At 44.1% G+C, this 14,534-nt stretch overlaps 1 protein-coding gene across 2 annotated transcripts in view; it reads left to right on the top strand.

Annotated features, from left to right (window-relative positions):
* Nucleotides 1-14,534, top strand: part of poc1bl (POC1 centriolar protein homolog B (Chlamydomonas), like) — a 94,443-nt gene that overhangs the window by 40,674 nt on the left and 39,235 nt on the right. For both annotated transcript variants that reach the window (XM_038797585.1, XM_038797586.1), the window contains exons 5-8: nucleotides 3,207-3,392; nucleotides 6,087-6,204; nucleotides 9,474-9,650; nucleotides 11,122-11,253. In XM_038797585.1, the coding sequence (XP_038653513.1) occupies nucleotides 3,207-3,392; nucleotides 6,087-6,204; nucleotides 9,474-9,650; nucleotides 11,122-11,253 (613 nt within the window). The remainder of the gene's footprint in view (nucleotides 1-3,206; nucleotides 3,393-6,086; nucleotides 6,205-9,473; nucleotides 9,651-11,121; nucleotides 11,254-14,534) is intronic.

Here is a 14,534-nt window from a genome sequence, read left to right as displayed (position 1 = left end):
CTTGAAAACATTTAACGACGGAGCTTCAACTGCTTCACTGGGCAGGGAATTCCACAGAACCATGACCCTTTGGATGAAGAAGTTCCTCCTCAACGCAGACCTAAAACTACTTTCCTTTATTTTGATGCTATGCCCCCTATTTCTAGTTCCACCTGCCAGTGGAAACAACTTTCCTGCTTCTATCCTGTCTGTTCCCTTCATAATTTTTTATATTTCTCTAAAATCCCCCCGCATTCTTCAGAATTCAATGAGTATAGTCTCAGCCTACTTGAGCTCTCCTTATAAGCTAATCTTCTCAACTCCGAAATCAAACTAGGGAATATCCTCTGGAACCCCTCCAGTGCCAATACATCCTTTCTCAAGTAAGGGGACCAAAACTGTACACAGTACTCCAGGTGTGGCCTCACTGGTACCCTATACAGCTGCAAAATAACCTCCCTGCTTGTAAAATCCAACCTCTAGCAATGAAGAAACAAATTCAATTTGCCTTTTTTTAAAAAAAATTTTTTTTTATTAAGGTATTTGAAATTTTTTATAATAATAACAATAACAATGACATAAACATGGTATAATAAACATTACCACCCCCAACCCAATCTTCACTCACACACCCCAACCATAAAACAACAACCACCCCCCCAAACCCTGGAATACTGCTTCTGCTGACATTTTAATTTTCCCTGAGAAAGTCGACGAACGGTTGCCACCTCTGGGTGAACCCGACCATTGACCCTCTTAAGGCAAACTTTATCTTCTTGAGACTGAGAAACCCAGCCATGTCACTAACCCAGGTCTCTACACTCGGGGGCTACCAGCGGGGCAAAGGCCAAGACGTCAGCCTCTTTCGCCCCCTGAACTCCCGGCTCTTCCGACACTCCTAAGATCGCTACCTCCGCACTTGGCACCCCCGTGTTTTTAGTACAGTGGGCATTGCCTTAGCAAAGCCCTGCCAAAACCCTCTAAGCTTCGGGCAATTCAAATTTATCCTCCAAGGCTTTCAAGCTGGGAAAGCTCCCATTTATAATAGATCCCCCATCCTTCTAATTCCTGCCCTTTGCCATCTCCGGAATACAGCATCCAGCCTACCTGGCACAAACCGATGATTGTTATAAATCGGGGTCCATCGATTTGCCTTCTTAATTACTTGCTGTATCTGCAAACCAACGTCTTGCGATTCATGCACAAGGACACCCACATATTCCTGAGTGTTTACTGTATTTGAAGCGGATTGAGAGCTGAGATTTTGTTGTTTGAGTGGAAATAAAGGTAGCAGTTCAAAGTTGTGTCACTGTATTGATTAACGTTGTTCAAGGGGTAATTATAAGCTATTTTTCTTGTGTGATGATAAAGATACTTTAATATTCCCACGGCACGAAGGACCCATGTTCGATCCCAGCCCCGGGTCACTGCCTGTGTGGAGTTTGCACATTCTCCTGTGTCTGTGTAGGTCTAGACCCCACAACCCGAAAGGATGTGCAGGCCATGCTGAAATTGCCCCTTAATTGGAGAAAAAAAAAGAATTGGTACTCTAAATGTATTTTAAAAATATATATTTTAATACTGTGTTGGTAATAAAGTTTGTTTTATAATATTCCATATACCTATTTTGCATAAAATTACTCTTGGAGAGAGTTCTCCTTTACTCACAGTCTTACAAAATTAAAATAAAATATTAGGGTTTCTGTCCAGTATCCTAGACACTGTTGGGATCTGGTCTGGGATTGTAATACTCTCCACCCGTATAAGTTTAAAATGCTGGCTGTACAGCAATGCTGCCAATCATGAGAGTTGTGAAGTTGTCTCAATCCACTGGTCTATTGCCTGTAAGGGGGTCGGTTTAGCTCAGCTGGCTGGTCAGCTGGTTCATCATGCAAAGCTAGGCCAACAGCGTGGGTTCAATTCCTGGCTGAGGTTGTTCATAAAGGTGCCGCGTTCTCAACCTTGCCCCTCACCTGAAGTGTAGTGATCCTCGGGTTAAATCGTAAGACCATAAGACATAGGAGCAGAATTAGGCCACTCGGCCCATCGAGTCTGCTCCGCCATTTAATCATGGTTTATATTTTCTCATCCCCATTCTCCTGCCTTCTCCCCATAACCCCTGATCCCCTTATTAATCAAGAACCTATCTACTCTGTCTTAAAGACACTCAATGATTTGGCCTCTCCAGCCTTCTGCGGTAAAGATATTCACCACTCTGGCTGAAGAAATTGCTCCTCATCTCAGTTTTAAAGGATCGTCCCTTTAGTCTGAGATGGAGTCCTCTGGTTCTAGTTTTTCCTACAAGTGGAAACATCCTCTCCACTCTATCCAGGCCTCGCAGTATCCTGTAAGTTTCAATAAGATCCCCCCGTCATACTTCTCAACTCCAAAGAGTACAGACCCAGAGTCTTCAACCGTTCCTCGTACGACAAGCTCTTCATTCCAGGATCATTCTTGTGAACCTCCTCTTGACCCTTTCCAAGGCCAGCACATCTTTCCTTAGATACAGGGCCCAAAACTGCCCACAATACTCCAAATGGGATCTGACCAGAGTTTTTTATACAGCCTCCGAAGTACATCCCTGGTCCTGTATTCTAGCCCTCTCGACATGAATGCTAACATTGCATTTGCCTTCTTAACTGCCCACTGAACCTGCATATTAACCTTATGAGAATCATGAACAAGGACTCCCAAGTCCCTTTGTGCTTCTGATTTCCTGAGCATTTCCCCATTTAGAAAATAGTCTATGCCTAAATTCCTCCTTCCAAAGTGCATAACCTCACACTTTTCCACATTCTATTTCATTTGCCACTTCAGTGCCCACTCTCCTAGCCTGCAGAATCCTTCTGCAGCCCGCCTGCTTCCTCAATACTACCTGTCCCTCTACAGATATTTGTATCATCTGCAAACTTAGCAACAGTGCCTTCAGTTCTTTCTTCCAGATCATTTATGTATATTGTGAAAAGTTGTGGTCCCAGCACAAATCATCACCAGTCAGCTCTCCCCTCCGAGGGGAAAGCAGCCTATGATAATCTGGGACTATGGCAACTTTACTTACTTACTTTGCCTGTAAGATGCACTACCCATCTTGAAGCCTGCTACCACACACTTCACAACTACATTGTCATATCTGGTTTACTTTGTTGTGACCATCAGATGCTGTAGGTACTTGTTAAAATGTATGCCTGCCACCATGTATTATTTACGGAACTCTGTTTTATTTTTAGGATTAGTGAGAATGAGACTGCCGTTGTATGCCCGGTTATTGACACTATCGATTGGAATACTTTTGCATTCTACATGCAGACAGGGGAACCAATGATTGGTGGATTTGACTGGCGTCTTACATTCCAGTGGCACAGTGTTCCTGAGCATGAAAGGAAAAGAAGGAAATCAAGAATAGATCCAATTAGGTAATTAGATGTTAGTCAACACCTTAATGCAATATATTCAATACAGTACTACCCTTAAAACATTCCTTTAAATTAAAGAAGGGCTGAGGCATTGGAAATACAGTAATCCTGAGTGATTTTAAAAAAGAAAATCCTGCAGATTCAAGATTTATGTTATAGAATGCCACTCGTTTGTTAGTTTTATTCCATTTATTACTTGTTGATCTATGGTAAAAATTGCTTGAAGTAAAAATAATTAATACCAGACACTTAAAACTATAAACGTTGCATGTGGAATTGTATGGAAATAGAGAATCTATTTTATCATACTCCTGGAGGAACAGTGTGTGCAGAAGCTGTCACTAATAATGCAAAATATGCCAGTAGGAATTAATAATTGAAATTTGTTGTGAAAACATAGGCAAGAAATAAGCCTCCTATTCAGATTTTATTTCAGTGTAAGATCTATGGTTTGTTTTAAGAATGGAGATCCTGTTGCTGTACTGGTTTTGGTTTATAATTCCATAGGTATTATTCATCCTCCAGTGCATTCCATAAATCATTGTCTGCTCTTAAGTGAGATGAGAATGTGAATGTTGCCAAGCTTATTTAGCCGTGAAGAACATCACAGTTGAATCCGAAAAAGCAAAATATTGTGAATGCTGGAAATCTGAAATAAAACAGAAAAGTTAGAAGTACTCGGGTCTGGTAACAGCTGTGGAGAGTGAAATGGAATTAACTTTTTACATCAGTGACCTTTAATCAGAACAATTAATTCTGTTTTTCCCTCCACCAGTGACACCAGACCTGTTGAGTATTTCCAGCATTTTTGTTTTTATTCCAGTTGAAGCCAGTGTCTGTCTTCGCCCACTATGAGTACTAAATCATGAGAGCAGGAATTCTAGCTGTGTGTTAATTCTCTCCTCCCCGGTCCTCTGTAATAGAAACAAATTAGAACATAGAACATAGAACGATACAGCACAGTACAGGCCCTTTGGCCCTCGATGTTGCACCGACATGGAAAAAATCTAAAGGCCATCTAACCTACGCTATGCCCTTATCATCCATATGCTTATCCAATAAATTTTTAAATGCCCTCAATGTTGGCGAGTTCACTACTGTTGCAGGTAGGGCATTCCACGGCCTCACCACTCTTTGCGTAAAAAACCCACCTCTGACCTCTGTCCTATATCTATTACCCCTCAATTTAAGGCTATGTCCCCTCGTGCTAGCCACCTCCATCCGCGGGAGAAGGCTCTCGCTGTCCACCCTATCTAACCCTCTGATCATTTTGTATGCCTCTATTAAGTCACCTCTTAACCTTCTTCTCTCTAACGAAAACAACCTCAAGTCCATCAGCCTTTCCTCATAAGATTTTCCCTCCATACCAGGCAACATCCTGGTAAATCTCCTCTGCACCCGTTCCAAAGCTTCCACGTCCTTCCTATAATGAGGCGACCAGAACTGTACGCAATACTCCAAATGCGGCCGTACTAGAGTTTTGTACAACTGCAACATGACCTCATGGCTCCGGAACTCAATCCCTCTACCAATAAAGGCCAACACACCATAGGCCTTCTTCACAACCCTATCAACCTGGGTGGCAACTTTCAGGGATCTATGTACATGGACACCGAGATCCCTCTGCTCATCCACACTACCAAGAATTTTACCATTAGCCAAATATTCCGCATTCCTGTTATTCTTTCCAAAGTGAATCACCTCACACTTCTCCACATTAAACTCCATTTGCCACCTCTCAGCCCAGCTCTGCAGCTTATCTATGTCACTCTGTAACCTGCAACATCCTTCCGCACTGTCTACAACTCCACCGACTTTAGTGTCGTCTACAAATTTACTCACCCATCCTTCTGCGCCCTCCTCTAGGTCATTTATAAAAATGACAAACAGCAACGGCCCCAGAACAGATCCTTGTGGTATGCCACTCGTAACTGAACTCCATTCTGAACATTTCCCATCAACTACCACTCTCTGTCTTCTTTCAACTAGCCAATTTCTGATCCACATCTCTAAATCACCCACAATCCCCAGCCTCTGTATTTTCTGCAATAGCCGACCGTGGGGAACCTTATCAAACGCTTTACTGAAATCCATATACACCACATCAACTGCTCTACCCTTGTCTACCTGTTCAGTCACCTTCTCAAAGAACTCGATAAGGTTTGTGAGGCATGACCTACCCTTCACAAAACCATGCTGACTGTCCCTAATCATATTATTCCTATCTAGATGATTATAAATCGTATCTTTTATAATCCTCTCCAAGACTTTACCCACCACAGACGTTAGGCTCACCGGCCTATAGTTACCGGGGTTATCTCTACTCCCCTTCTTGAACAAAGGGACCACATTTGCTATCCTCCAGTCCTCTGGCACTATTCCTGTAGCCAATGATAACCTAAAAATCAAAGCCAAAGGCTCAGCAATCTCTTCCCTGGCTTCCCAGAGAATCCTAGGATAAATCCCATCCGGCCCCGGAAATGCTCCAAATGCCACACTGGTCAATATCAGCTAATTCCACACACAACAAAGGACTCTTATATTAATCTACATCTGCTGAATTATCAGGTGAACCTCAATTCTAAACCTTCTAATATAAATAATGTCAATGCATTCATTCTTGTTTTTTTTTTGTTGACTGCGTTTTTAAGCAAAACTAAATATTTACAATGGAAAACCTACATCTCTCATCAGATCACCTACAATGGCAGGGGGGCTGTTTGCTGTCAGTAAGAAGTACTTTGAATACCTGGGCACCTATGATACAGGGATGGAAGTATGGGGAGGAGAGAATCTAGAACTGTCCTTTAGGGTAAGTATTTTGCATGTAGATGTATTTATATGAGAACATAGCTACCCTTTGTGCTTCTCTTGGCATTATCTGTAGAATATATTGACATGGCAACATTGCCTCCTTTTGCGGAGCAAGCAATTGGTTCAATGGAACTAATCCCTGCAGCTTTATTACTGTCCTGATCACTCCATTCACCACTACCCCACTGGCACAGCTTCCAATTGGAGCTAGCATGTAACCTAGCTGCTCATGTTGCTTAATCTCCTTGTGTCCATTTAGGCATGTTTTGGATGCACTCTGGCCAGAGGTCCATCACTTTTCTTTCCCCCCACACTCCCTTATCTCCTTTTCTCTTCCCTTCCCACTGTATGCCTCCTTTCATTTCTCCCGGCTCAGGTAATCTGCCCTCAAAAAATTCAATTCTTCAGTACTCATTGTCTTTCTGACTTTAATACTGCTGTCCCTGGCTTGACTTCTCTCTGATAATCCTATTGCTTTTGCCTTTCTTTAAAAGGACCGCCGAGCCACTTGTCACTGTCTCCTAATGAGCAGCAACCCTAATTGTCTCATCCCATTCTGCCTTGACCTCTGCACCCACATCCTATCCATCTCTTAGAACATAGAACATAGAACAGTACAGCACAGAACAGGCCCTTCGGCCCTCGATGTTGTGCCGAGCAATGATCACCCTAACGCATCCACCCTATACCAGTAACCCCCCCCCCCCGATTAACATTATTTTTTTTTAGGACACTAAGGGCAATTTAGCATGGCGAATCCACCTAACCCGCACATCTTTGGACTGCAGCGCACATCTTCTCTCCCAATTCTGACCCTGTGTACTCTGCTAGTATTTTAATTTTCACTGCTGGTCTCCATGTCTCCTGCCAAAATACAAGTTGGCCAGCGAATAAAGCAGTTGCCACCCATGGACGTTCATGTTATATGCACACTGACATTATGGCCTTAACAGAGACAAAGATGAGAGGCGTTGACACCATCTCCTGAACAAAGTCCACTTGCTTGGTTATACCATGAACCGCTTTCACACTGTCATGGTAGTTTGTCTCATATATCTAAATCGAGCGCACCTTCCTCTAGCAGCTCTCCTTATTTGAACATTTCACCTTGTTTCATCCTTTATGCCTCTTATTTAAAATATCTTTTCTGTGTTACCCACATAAATATCAATGAGATGCCTTCTCTGCTACACTCTCATCCATTGCACTGAGCAACTTTCCATCCGTGGTGATTTTGATGATCTTCACTCTTCTTGTTCTATCTCCTCTGGATCTACAGCCCTCATTCCAACCTAACTCTGAACCTGCAGTGCACATGCATGTCAACCTCCTCGATATTGGCATCTCATGTGCCCTGTCTATCCCTATGAGTACTATCACTGATAAGGCATTCTCCGGTAATATCCTTTTTTATTGCTCTCTACCCAGATTTCCCTTCGCTCTCTGTGCCCACCTTTTGTATCTTTCCCTGGAGTGAACTCTCCCTCAAGTCACTTACCACTTTGCTTTCAAATTTCTGAATGCCTAGTCGTTGGCCTTCAAACGTGTGAGGTAATGCATTTTTGGAGGACTAACAAGGCAGGAGAATACACGATGAATGGTAGGACGCTAGGAAGAACAGAGGGTCAGAGGGACCTTGGGATGCATCTCCAAAGATCCCTGAAGACAGCAGGACAGGTAGATAAGGTGGTTCAGAAGCAATATAGGATATTTACCTTTATTAGCCAGACATAGAATATAAGAGCAGGGAGGTTATGATGGAGCTGTACAAAACACATGTTAGACCACATCTAGTTGCTGGGGCAGTACTCGATGCCACACCATAGGAAGGATGTGATTACACTAGAAAGGTGCAGTGGAGATTCACCAGGATATGAAATGAAATGAAATGAAAATCGCTTATTGTCACGAGTAGGCTTCAATGACGTTACTGTGAAAATCCCCTAGTCGCCACATTCCGGCGCCTGTCCGGGGAGGCTGGTACGGGAATCGAACCGTGCTGCTGGCCTGCTTGGTCTGCTTTAAAAGCCAGTGATTTAGCCCAGTGAGCTAAATTACATGGGCTGGATCATTCAGCTATGAAGAGAGGCTGGATTTTCCTTGGAGCAGACAAGACTGAGTGAGGCCCTCATCGAGGTATACAAAATGATGAGGGATATAGATAGGGTAGGTAGGAAAAAATGATTTCCCTTAGTCGAGTGATCGGTAACTAGGGGGAGTTAATGTGAGGTGCATGAGATTTGGAGGATATTTGAGGCAAAGCTTTTTCACCAAGAGGGTGGTGGGAATCTGGAACTCTCTACCTGAAAGGGTGGCAGAGACCCTCACAACATTTAAGAAGCATTTAGATGAACATTTAACGCCAAAGCTTACAAGGCTACACATATGCACTGTGGGATTAGAATAGATAGGTATTTGATGGCCGGAGCTGACACAATGGGCCGAAAGGCCTCTTTCTATGCTATAAAACTCCACGACTTCTGTGTGACACCTATGCTGCAATTTATTTGCTATATCTCCCCATTCCCACCACTTTCAGTGCCCTTGTCTTCTTTCAGTACATCCCTGATAATGCTCCCTTGGATCCAGGGGACATGGGTTTTGAATGTTTTTGGAGAAGAACTAGTTTAACCATTTTATATTCAAATCTGGCTAGTCTGCTTAAAAGCACCATCAGGATATGCTCTCCATCATGTAAACTACTTGCTATTCGAAGACCATCCAGGAAAGCAAAGATAATTCCCAAGCAAGAAATCAAAGAACTGAAGGCGGCCATTTTGCCACCAGTGCCTATTCTCCTCCTTTGAAAGAGTAATCTAATTTGTTCCCATAGCCCTGTAATTCTTTCCTTTTCAATTATTTATCTCATTCCTTTTTCAAAGTTACTAACCTGCTTCCACCACCTTGTCAATTCCTGTTTTAGTACAAACCAGGCTTTGGACACCCCCAATCACCCCCTTCACTTTGCACCTCAGTTGGCTGCTGTGCCGTCATCTGCCTAGGTCTTCCCTCCCCTCCCGAACCCTGCATGATCCTTCCCATCATCCACCACTTCCCTCCTTTATTTTTCTGATTGATTCATTCCAACAAGCCTTGGGATATTTTTGGATGTTAAAGGCGCTGTATAATTGTAGGTTAATAAAGAGATGTGATGAGCTGATAGATGTACTTCTGGACTGTGTCACTGTATGATTCTATTCTGTTGGTGTTGTAGTATTTTGTTAGTTGTATTTCTTGTCTTAATTTGTTTTTAAATTACTTCAAAAGATATGGCAATGTAGAGGCACCTTGGAAATTGATCCATGTTCACATGTAGGCCACGTTTTTCCAAAGCGTGCTCCTTACGCTCGGCCAAATTTCCTCCAAAACACTGTGCGAGCAGCTGAAGTGTGGATGGATGAATACAAAGTACACTTCTATTACCGGAATCCTCCAGCTAAAAAGGTACTGAGCCATGAGGTTTGCGTTCAACATCCATAAGTGACAGTGGAACCTGCATTACCTGCCACAGTGGGGAGAGACTTGTGGATCTTGGAGACTGGGATGATAAAAAGTTCCACAGACATGGGAATGGAGACAAGTGCAGCCCAGATACCAAAAAGGTCAATTCATTCACCAAGAAAAATGAAATCCAAATAGCAAAATATTACGGTGTTGCAACAATGAGACTGTTCCACAAAACTATACCAGATAAGCTTGGGTGAATAGTGAAGGTTCCATTACATTTAAACAGCTATAATTATCCCTGTTTTAGAAATGTTAAATTTAAATTGAGTGTCAATTTTTATATATTGTATATTTACCAGACTGTACTGGAGAAACTTTCTTAAGTTACAGAAATCATAGCATTGAAAATAATCTTCAACCGTATTATAAACAGAGTGATGGAAAGAAGTGGCTTTTACTCATTCAGCTCTTTCATGGTCCACTAAACATAACATTATTCTAAAAATTGGTCAGAATGCATTACACTTTTGCTGACCCATAATATTGCCTTGTTCAGTAATTTTGGTTCTAAAGATGGTTGCATTCAACCCATCTGCTATCGAATTGATAATGAATACATGTCCAATGTCACCAGAATTAGCCTTTGATCCTTTCCACTTTCGAGTGCAGAGCAGGTTGGACAGAGAAACTTCATGCTGCGAGAGAGATTTTGGAAGATTTTTTCAAAATTGACACTATGCAGTCTGCACCTAGTTACTGAGAGCACACATGACTGTTGGTATTCGTTGTGCTTGAACAATAATACCATGGAAGTGGTCTAGCAAGTTTAGCAATGGTGCACAATCATAACAGCAGTAGCAGGTAGACTGATTGGCAGCAACCAAGGTATTGGATCAGGTCAAAGCTGAAGTAATCTTGGGTCAGTCAACCCTACAAAGTTTTCTTCGACACATTTAGCAATGTGTTCCAAGCTGGCAGACGTAACTCTTAAGTATAACTATATCAGCCAACATCCAAGATTCTTTCATAACTATCCTTGGGTACAAGTTCCAGATACCGTGGGCAGCACGGTAGCATGGTGGTTAGCATAAATGCTTCACAGCTCCAGGGTCCCAGGTTCGATTCCCGGCTGGGTCACTGTCTGTGCGGAGTCTGCACGTCCTCCCCGTGTGTGCTCCGGTTTCCTCCCACAGTCCAAAGATGTGCGGGTTAGGTGGATTGGCCTTGCTAAATTGCCCGTAGTGTCCTAAAAAGTAAGGTTAAGGGGGGGGGGGTTGTTGGGTTGCGGGTATAGGGTGGATACGTGGGTTTGAGTAGGGTGATCATTGCTCGGCACAACATCGAGGGCCGAAGGGCCTGTTCTGTACTGTACTGTTCTATGTTCTATATAGGAATGGAGAGTGAAGCAGAAGAGTCAACCAGCCTGAGATTTTGAATGGTTCACTGTAAAGGGCTTCCTTTGTTTCAGGAAAAATATGGAGATGTTTCTGAAAGAAAGCTGCTCCGGGAGCGCTTGAAGTGCAACAATTTCAATTGGTATTTGAAGAATATATACCCAGAATTGCATGTGCCAGAGGATCGTCCTAGCTGGCATGGAGCGGTAAGCAATTATGTCAATTCTCCCTCCTCATCCACATCCAGTGTTTCAAGGAAAAGTCAACTTTAGTGGGTGGTTACCTCTTAGTTGCTCTCTTCCTGGAAGCAAAATCTTTAAAGGGTCCATGGAACGGCAGGGACATGGGACAGCTCATTCTGAGATCTAATACAAGAGGTTTAGGTTGAATAGCCATTTGTCTTGTAAACATTGGATTCAGCCTCCATTTAAAAAAAAAATATTTGGGATTTGGAGAAGAGCGTAAAACGTAGTTTGTCTGCAATTATAATGAAGTTAAGGTAGAATTCAGCACCAAATAATTCCAAAAAAGGATATTTAGGTCAGTGCGGTCGTTTTCTCCTTTCGCAACTGAATGTAGTCCTTCTTTCCTGTTTGTTCCCCATACTCTTTTAATATTCCTTTTTGTTTCAAGAAACTCCCTATTTCTCAGGCTAAGGCCCTGTCTGAGCTCTACATTGAGCTTCCAACCTAAACCTCACTATCACAAAGTTCTCCTGCTTCCACTCCTGTAACATTGCACATCTCTGCCTCTACCTCCGTTCATCCATGAGTTGGGGTTGCACTGAAACTAACAGCTCTTTATTAAGCCCAGGTCTCAGTGAGTTTCCTTTGCACCCCCAAGAAATTAACTCTTAAACATCACAACTCTTTTATGCCAGTTTTAGTTGTACTTCACCTAAATATTTATACCTATTTATAACTGGTATAAGTGTAGGAATTTTTATTTCCAAGACTTGTACATGGGGTTTGGCAAATGATGAAGGAAATTTACACATGGGGAGTTTCCACAGTAAAACAGATGTAATTCACTTGTGCACAGCTTGCCACAGCAGCTATTGTACCATAATTTACAAGGAAATGTTAGGCCTGGGAAATGAAGAAAATCTCCTTGTCCTGGGATTCTGAAAAACAGTGGGCGCGATTCTCCGCACCCCACGCCGGGTGGAAGAATCGCGGGAGGGCCGGGCGAATCACGCCACGCTGCCTTGGCACCCCCCGCGATTCTCCCACCCCCCCCCCCCCCCCCCACCCCCAAAATGGCGTGTCGCGTTTTGCGACATGCCACTCGGAGAATCGCCGCTCGCCGTTTCTCACGGCGACCGCCGATTCTCCGGCCCGAATGGGCCGAGCGGCCTGCCGAACCCGACCGGTTCACGCCGGCACCAACCACACCTGGTCGCTGCCGGCGTGAACAGCACGCAACTGCTGTGTGTGGGGCCTGTGGGGAACGGAGGGAGGATCGAGCATCACGGGCGTGCTCAGGAGATGTCTGGCCCGCAATCAGTGCCCACCGATAGTCGGGCCGGCGTCTCTAAAAGACGCACTCTTTTCCCTCCGCCGCCCTGCAAGATCAAGCCGCCATGTCTTGCGGGGCAGCGGAGGGGAAGACGGCAACCGCGCATGCGCGGCTGACGTCACTTATGCGCTGCCGGCCGTGTCATTCCCGGTGCGCCGCTTTGACACAAGCGTCAAGGCCGGGCGTTCGGAATTCACGCGCCGCCGCTCCTAACCCCCTGGGGGCGGGGAGGTGGGGATAGGGGGCGAGGAGCGGCCTCCGACGCCGGAGTGAAACACTCCGGGTTTCACTCCGCGTCAGCTCTTTGTCTCCCTTTGGGAGAATTGCGCCCAGTGTGTGTGTGCCAACCTAATGTAGCTGAACACATGTCATTGCATGGATTTTAAATATGATGTAATACTTTGATAATGAGGCGTTAAGTCATAGTAATGACTAAGGAACTCAAAAATGGACTGAGGAGAGCTAGAAGGGGGCATGAAAAAGCCCTGGATTAGGGAAAACCCCAAGGCGTTCTACACTTATGTGAGAAATAAGAGGATGATCAGAGTTAGAGTAGGGCCGATCGGGGAAAGTGGAGGGAACTTGTGCCTAGAGTCTGAAGAGATGGGGAGGCCCTAAATGAATACTTTACTTCAGTATTCACTGGAGAGAGGGACCTTGTTGCCCATGAGAACAGTGTGAACCAGGTTAATAGACTTGGACAGGTTGATATTAAGAAGGAGGATGTGCTGGAAATGTTGAAAAGCATCAGGATAGATAAGTCCCCTGGGCCTGACGGGATATACCCAAGGTTACTATGGGAAGCGAGGGAGGAGATTGCTGTGCCGTTGGCGATGATCTTTGCGTCCTCACTCTCCACTGGAGTAGTACCGGCTGATTGGAGGGAGGCGAATGTTGTTCCCTTGTTCAAGAAAGGGAATAGGGAAATCCCTGGGAATTACAGACCCATCAGTCTTATGTCTGTGGTGAGCAAAATATTGGCAAGGATTCTGAGAGATAGGACTTATGATTATTTACAAAAACATAGTTTGATTAAAGATAGTTAGCATAGCTTTGTGAGGGGTAGGTCATGCCTCGCAAGCCTCATTGAATTATTTGAGGATGTGACAAGACACATTGATGAAGGTTGGGCAGTGGATGTGGTGTGTATGGATTTCAGTAAGGTATTTGATAAGGTTCCCCATGGTAGACTCATTCAGAAAGTTAAGGGGCATGGGATACAGGGAAATTTGGCTGTCTGGATACAGAATTGGCTGGCCGAAAGAAGGTAGCGAGTGGTAGTGGATGGAAAGTATTCCGCCTGCAGGTCGGTGACCAGTGGTGTCCCACAAACATCTATTCTGGGACCTCTGCTCTTTGTGGTTTTTATAAATGACTTGGATGAGGAAGTGGAAGGGTGGGTTAGTAAGTTTGCCGATGACACAAGGGTTGGTGGAGTTGTAGATAGTGTTGAGGTTGTTGCAGGTTATAACAGGACATTGACAGGATGCAGAGCTGGGTTGAGAAGTGGCAGATGGAGTTCAACCTTGATAAATGTGAAGTGATTCATTTTGTAAGGTCGAATTTGAATGCTGAATACAGGGTTGAAGGCAGGATTCTTGGAAGTGTGGAGGAACAGAGGGATCTTGGGGTCCACGTACATAGATCCCTTAAAGTTGCCACTCCGGTTGATAGGGTTGTTGAGAAAGTGTATGGTGTGTTGGCTTTCATTAACAGGGGGATTGAGTTTAAGAGCCGCGAGGTATTGCTGCAGCTTTATAAAACTCTAGTTAGACCGCACTTGGAATATTTTGTCCAGTTCTAGTCGCCTCATCATAGGAAGGATGTGGATGCTTTGGAGAGGGGACAGAGGAGATTTACCAGGATGCTGCCTGGAATGGAGGGCATGTCTTATGAAGAAGGTTTGAGGGAGCTAGGGCTTTTCTCACTGGAGCGAAGAAGGCAGAGAGGTGACTTCATCGAGGTGTAC

This window comes from Scyliorhinus canicula, chromosome 5 (genome assembly GCF_902713615.1).
Source record: "Scyliorhinus canicula chromosome 5, sScyCan1.1, whole genome shotgun sequence".
NCBI classification, from domain to species: Eukaryota; Metazoa; Chordata; class Chondrichthyes; order Carcharhiniformes; family Scyliorhinidae; genus Scyliorhinus; species Scyliorhinus canicula.
The sequence above is the reverse complement of the archived record's forward strand: the minus strand, read 5'-3'. Positions and strand labels throughout refer to the sequence as shown.